The sequence below is a fragment of the Podarcis vaucheri genome (assembly GCF_965113315.1).
Source record: "Podarcis vaucheri genome assembly, chromosome: 1".
Classification (NCBI taxonomy): Eukaryota; Metazoa; Chordata; class Lepidosauria; order Squamata; family Lacertidae; genus Podarcis; species Podarcis vaucheri.
Genome location: NC_138759.1, coordinates 7,539,547 through 7,546,484, shown reverse-complemented (window position 1 = coordinate 7,546,484; position 6,938 = coordinate 7,539,547). Strand labels below are relative to the sequence as shown.

At 46.0% G+C, this 6,938-nt stretch overlaps 1 protein-coding gene across 2 annotated transcripts in view; it reads left to right on the top strand.

The window, feature by feature from the left end:
• The first annotated feature begins 851 nt into the window (after positions 1 to 851).
• Positions 852 to 6,938, top strand: part of TMEM260 (transmembrane protein 260) — a 62,337-nt gene continuing 56,250 nt past the window's right edge. For both annotated transcript variants that reach the window (XM_082217802.1, XM_082217803.1), the window contains exon 1: positions 852 to 982. In XM_082217802.1, coding sequence (XP_082073928.1) covers positions 889 to 982 — 94 coding nt within the window. In that variant the 5' untranslated portion in view covers positions 852 to 888. The remainder of the gene's footprint in view (positions 983 to 6,938) is intronic.

Genomic DNA, 6,938 nt, shown 5'->3' with positions numbered 1-6,938 from the left:
GCATTATTTTGTGCACTTTCAAGGCTTGTTAATTCTCCCGGAAGATGTCATAACTGTATTATTATTATTATTATTATTATTATTATTATTATTATTATTATTATTATTATTTTAATGTTCCCTTCCAAGCAATCCTTCACAAATTCCAGCTTGTTTGCACTCAGAAGTCACATTAGATCTGCTCTTGGGTGCTTAGTGCAAGTCTTGTGTTTCAAATCTCATCTGTGCTATGAACTCAAAAGGGTTCCTTAGGCAAGTCAGTCTCTCAGCCTCAGTCCTCCCATCTGCCAAATGGGTATAATATCATATTGTCTTTTACAGTGATGAGGGGAGCTGTAGTTCAGTAAACCCTGGAGAGCATCACATTGAACTAGACAACACACATGAACTGTTTTGAGATATTTGAAATGCTCATTAATATTACTGGGGGAGTATTACCTGAGATTTCCACCCCTCCTCCATCTCTGATGCAACTCAGGTAAATATAGAAAGCTGATTTTCAGTAGATTGGGCACAAGAAGAGAAAATTGTGCAGGAGGTCTGCCCTCGATGCGGCGATCTGGGGCCTCAAGGAACCCCTCAAAGAACTACACGCCTCCGCAAAGACTCCCCATCTTAGCGACCCCGTTTCCCCGCAATCTCCCGGGTCCCCTCGTGCCTGCAGTACCGCTGCCTGCCGGGCGGGGGAGCGCGTCGCCGCAGCCAGGCCAGGCAAGCGGTGAGCGCTCCGGCGTGGGCGCAACCACCGCGAAGGGGGTGCAGGAAGCTTCCCTCCTCCGCGCCCTCGGGGAATGGAACAGGCCGGCGTTGGCCGCGCCCACAACCCGGAAGCCAGCGGGCGAGCGGGCGGCGAGACCGGCTGGGCGCGCGCATGCGCGGCTCCGATCCATGGGGCCGCTGAGTGGGGCCGGCGCGGTGGGCGCGGGGGTGGCGGCCTTGTACGTGGCGGCCCTGCCCCTCTCCGTGCCCGGGGGAGACTCTGGTAACGTACCCGTCCCCCTCCTCCTACCCCCATGATGCACCGCGGGGCGAGGGAGGCGGTACCCTCTTGGCCTAATTTGCATATATTTGCATATTCTAATTTATGTTAATATGGAGCCTCCTTGGTTTGTGCGGGTTGTCCCCCCCCCTTTCTCCTTCTCCCTCTGTTTATTATGTATTACATATTTTATTATATATTTATTGGTTTCATAAAATTTATGCATCTCAACTGTGGAACTCCCTGCCTCTTGAGGGCGTCAGCTAAAAATATTCCTCTTCAGACAAGCCTTGCTTACCCAGGTTCTTAGGAAGCGGAGGGGACCTTAATCTGTTTCAGTACTTTAGGTTTAAAAATAGGTTTAAAAGTAGGGTTGTGATTTTCCCCCACCCCACACTCAAGTTATTGCTACGTTACCTTTTAGTAATGCCCCCCTTTTTTTATAAAAGCAGCGTATTAATTTTATGCAATAAAAATGTGAAAATTGTAGGTGGGGGGAAATACGCGCCTCAGAGTGGTTTTACAAAAATATAAAGCAATAAAAGTATCACAAAAAACAACAAATTAAATTGAATTGAAACATAGAAAGTTAAAACCGCAGTAGAATAGACTAAAAACTCATACACCTGACATTGCTAAGTGGAGCTCTGCTTTTGCTGGGCAATGGTGGGTGCTCTCTCTCTCTATGTATAATTGCATGGTTATTATTATTACTATTTTAAGAAGAAGCTTTTGGATTACTTCTTGCGACGGTCCCTTCCAATTCTACAATTCTATGATTCTGAGGTTCAAAAGAGCAACGATGGCGATATGGATTGGAGTTGACCCTGCCAGTTCAAAAACCCACCCTTTCTCTTCTTCTCAGCTTAGCCTGCCTCAGAGGGCTGTTGTTGTGAGGACTTCATTTTTATTTTTTTAAAAAAGATATTTATTGAGAAAAAAATTTAAATATAAGGAAAAATAAAAAATAAACATACAAAATAATAAGCAGTTAAAAACACACATTAATTTTCAATAACATAACTTCCATACTCTTATTTCCTCCCACCTCCTCATACTTCCCTTCTTTGTATTCCAGTTCAGTTTGTTAGTTCAGCAAATCCTTACCATAAATTTTTTACCCATTTATAGTCCTTTTTTTCATATCTCCTAAAGCATTACAGCTGGAAACCGCTTAATTTCTATCCAACACCTTTCTAACATTCATTAATTTTACAATATTTCTTTAAGTAGTCTTTAAATTTCTTCCAGTCTTCTTTCACCGACTCTTCTCCCTGGTCTCGGATTCTGCCAGTCACCTCAGCCAATTCCATGTAGTCGATCACCTTCATCTACCATTCTTCCAGAGTGGGTAGATCTTGTGTCTTCCAATACTTAGCGATTAGTATTCTTGCTGCTGTTGTAGCAGTTGTTGTGAGGACTTCTAATGCCCAATACAGATGCCCAGAGAGGTCCTTCCATTGTTTCTTTGCACTTCACTTTGGCAGTTGAACGTCTGTATTGGTAGCTCCTCCTCTGAAAAGCGTTGAGCTAAGCCGAGGTGAGTCGGCCATGGGCCACATTGTACACCCATCTCTAGATGTTGCAGCCGTCATGCGCAGCGCATGCATGTTCAAAGCAGGCAGGTTGCGCTGGCCAAGACTATGGCAAGTGACAGCGATGGGTTTAAGCTTTGGCTTCTTGGACAGCAAGACAGGATGGCAGAATGCTGCATATTCAAATGTTTTGAAAAACAGTTAAATACATGGGTTTTTCTTTACTTTCATAAAATTTATACATTGCTTGATTGTAAAAAACAAAAAACCCTCCAAGGCATTTTACAAAAAGATAAAACAATTAAATCAAGAATTCTCAGCCCTACTTTAAAGCTTTTTAAGGAGGTCACTGTTACTGCCCATTTGGTAGGTTCAAAACTCACATCCACAATATACATTTAAAGCACTTTATATTATTATTATTATTATTATTATTATTATTATTATTATCACCTGACTTCCAGCTCTCAGAGTTGCAAGAAATTAAACATGTTAAAAACACTTTAAAACAGCCATGGAAAAAGGGTGAGTTCTAAAATTATACACCTCGTGTGTCAAAAGCCAGGGTGAATTTATAAGGAAAGTGCCAGAAGCACGTCTGTGGGGAGGGAGTGCCGCAACTTTGGGGCTACGACAGAGAAGGCCCCGCGAGCTTCTAAAGGGCAGAGGAAAGCCGCTCCTCAAGAAAGTCTCCCTGTGTAGCGCAGTGCCTGATGGACGTTTACAAAATTTGCATGGCATTGAGAAATTGGATAGACAAAAGTTTTTCTCCTTTCATAGCACTAGAGCTTCTGGGCTTTCAACGAAGCTGGATGTTGAAAGATTAAGGGTAGATGAGAGAAAGCCCTTCATGCAGGACATAGTTGAACTGTGGAACTCCCTTCCACAGTAGGCAGTGGGGCCACCAACTCAGATGGCTTGGATGATTAGAGTCCAGGGGTCAGCAGACATTTTCAGCAGGGGGCCGGTCCACCGTCCCTCAGACCTTGTGGGGGGCCAGACTGTATTTTGGGGGGAAAAGAACAAATTCCTATGCCCCCCAAATAACCCAGAGATGCATTTTAAATAAAAGCACACATTCTACTCATGTAAACACCAGGCAGGCCCCACAAATAACCAATAGTAGTAGTAGTAGTAGTAGTAATAATAATAATAATAATAATAATAATAATAATAAATAATTTTATTTATACCCTGCCTTCCCCAGCCAAGACCGGGCTCAGGGCAGCTAACACCAGATATAAAACAATTGATTGAAATACAACTTGAAAAACAAGATTAAAATACAACATTAAAATGCAGCCTCATTTCAGCAGAAACTCACAAACTTTTAGGGGGGTGAAAATGTCAAGTCTTCACCAGGGCTAACTATCCAGACTGGTCCTACGTGGGCCAGAAAAAAAGCCAGGGAAGTCCCCAAGTAGGAGTTCCCAGAGATGCATTTTAAATAAAAGGACACATTCTACTCATGTAAAAACACTCTTGATTCCCAGACTGTCCGCGGGCTGGATTTAGAAGGCGATTGGGCCGCATCCGGCCCCCGGGCCTTAGTTTGCCTAACCATGGCTTGGATGATTAGACCTTCAGGGAGGAGAGAGCTTTCCACGACTCCTAGCCATGATGACTGTGCTCTGCCTTCACTTTTGGAGACAGCATTGCTTCTGGAATACCAGTCGCTGGAAATTGCAGAAGGGGAGAGGGCTCCTATGTTCGAATCCTGCTTTTGGTGGTCAGCCACTGTGAGCCTACCGGAGTAGATGAGCCACGGGTGGTTCTGTGGTCTAAACCAAGGTGCCTAGGGCTTGCTGATTGGAAGGTCGGCGGTTTGAATCCCTGCGATGGGGTGAGCTCCTGTTGCTCGGTCCCTGCTCCTGCCAACCTAGCAGTTTGAAATCACACCAGTGCAAGTAGATAAATAGGTACCACTCCGGCAGAAAGGTAAACGGCGTTTCCGTGCGCTGCTCTGGTTCGCCAGAAGCAGTTTAGTCATGCTGGCCACATGAGCCGGAAGCTGTACGCTGCCTCCCTCGGCCAGTAAAGAGAGATGAGCGCCGCAACCCCAGAGTCGGCCACAGCTGGACCTAATGGTCAGGGGTCCCTTTACCTTTACCTTAAATCTGACCTTGGGATTCAACTAAGCCGGCTGATACCTACTCCTTTGCAGCAGTACTGATCTTGCATGCCATAGGATGGGAGAAGTGGGTATTGGAAAAAAGGAGGTGCTCCCTGTTTTCTGCATTCGGCACATCACTGCGGCATTGCCAAGTATGGATTTCCTGGGAAAAGTTTGAATCAGATTCTCTCTCTCTCCCCCCCCCCCCGTACATCAGAATTTTTTCAGTTTGCACCAGGAAAATTCCCCGCTGCATTGGAGAGTGGTAATAGTTTAGCATGTTTGCTTCGCTCATGCTTAGTAAACAAAGAAATTTTGAAACTGCTCAGATTGCCTAATGCTATATTTGCAAGTGCCAGCCATTCATCCGTCAGGGTTGTTACTGGGACTGTGCAAACGCCAGTCTCCCTTAGCAGAACTTTGCTCCTCCCTGGTCCTTTCCACTGCCGTGCCTTGCTAAGCTAAACCAAGGTTTGTCTCAGAGTGTCGCCCGAACAGGATTTATGGTTTGGCGCTCTCCTCACTAACCAGATAACAAACTTATAGGTTCAGTGGTGCTTACTGCCTTTATAGCACTGCAGTTTAGGCTGCTGAGATAGTTTAGCGTTACGTCGCTGTTGCAGAGTGTGGATTCGGCAAATACCAAAAATATAATTTGCAATTGTTTTTCTCAGTTCAGTCCCACCCTGAAAATGCAGTTGCACTCTACAGTAGCAACGTTTTGTGATTTGCACGTACAGTACAATCAAGATGGAGCGGTATTTTAAGCAAATTATCCCCCAAGTGTAGAAATGTATGACAGACAGTCTCTCAGGTAGTCTTGCCTGGAATATATTTGGAAGCCAATAGGATCAGAAATTAGTCCTAGGAGATTGTTGCTTGGCCCCATGGCGTTTGAGTTGTGGGTCCTGAAAATTAGTCCATTCTGTCCCCTGTGCTGTTCAACATCTATAGGAACCCCTTGGGAGCTGTCATTTGGGGATTTGGAGCATGATGTCAACTATATGCTGTGGACAAGCAGCTATTATCTCTCCGTTCCCTCTGAATCAGGAGAGGCTGTGAAGGCGTTAGACCAGTCCCTGGAAGCAGTGGGGAACTGTGGGTGGCTACTCCCGCTTGGACTACTGCAATGCGCTCTGCAGGGGGCTATCTTTGAAGGTGACCCAGAAACTGCAACTAATCCAGAATGCGGCAGCTAGACTGGTGACTGGGAGTGGCTGCTGGGACCACATAACACTGGTCCTGAAAGACCTATATTGGCTCCCAGTACGTTTCCGAGCACAGTTCAAAGTGTTGGTGTTGACCTTTAAAGCCCTAAACAGCCTCTGTCCAGTATACCTGAAGGAGCGTCTCCACCCCCATCGTTCAGCCCGGACACTGAGATCCAGCTCCGAGGGCCTTCTGGCGGTTCCCTCCCTGCGAGAAGTGAGGCTACAGGGAACCAGGCAGAGGGCCTTCTCGGTAGTGGCACCTGCCCTGTGGAATGCCCTCCCACCAGATGTCAAGCAAATACTGTAAACAACTATCTGACTTTTAGAAGATATCTGAAGGCAGCCCTCTTTTAGGAAGTTTGTAATGTTTGATGTTTTATTGTATTTTTAGTATTTTGTTGGAAGCCACCCAGAGTGACTGGGGAAACCCAGCCAGATGGGTGGGATATTAATAATAATAATATATTTGTTTGTTTGTTTATTTATTTATTATTATTTGGTGTCTGTGGCCAGGAGTATTTATGCCCAGCTTAGGCCGGTTTGCCAGCTGTGGATGCCCCTGGACTGGGATAGCGTGACCTCAGTTGCCCATGCTGTTGTGACCTCCCACCTAGACTACTGCAGTGTGCTCTTTGCGGGGCTGCCCTTGAAATTGGTCCGGACGCTGCAGCCCTGCAATGGCTGCCACTGAGCTACTGAGCCCAAGGTGTCAGTGCTAGAGTAAAAAGCCCTAAATAGTGTGAGACTCAAGTACCTAAAAAGCCCTAAATAGTGTGAGACTCAAGTACCTAAAAAGCCCTAAATAGTGTGAGACTCAAGTACCTAAAATAGCGACTTTCCCAGTAACAACCATCTTGGGCCCTACAGTTGGCCAAGGGAGACCCAGTGGTGGTGGTGCCTCCTGCTACTGCCCAGTTGGCATTGACCCATGACAGGGCCTTCTTGGTGGTGGCTCCATGTTTGTTCCCTGCCCTCCCCAGTGAGCTGCATCTGTCTCCCTCATTATTGGCTCCCAGCGGAAATTTATAAAGGCGTCCTTGCTTACCCAGGCATTCGATGGCTGGTAGATACTGGCCCTGGCAACCTTGAAATTCGCCACT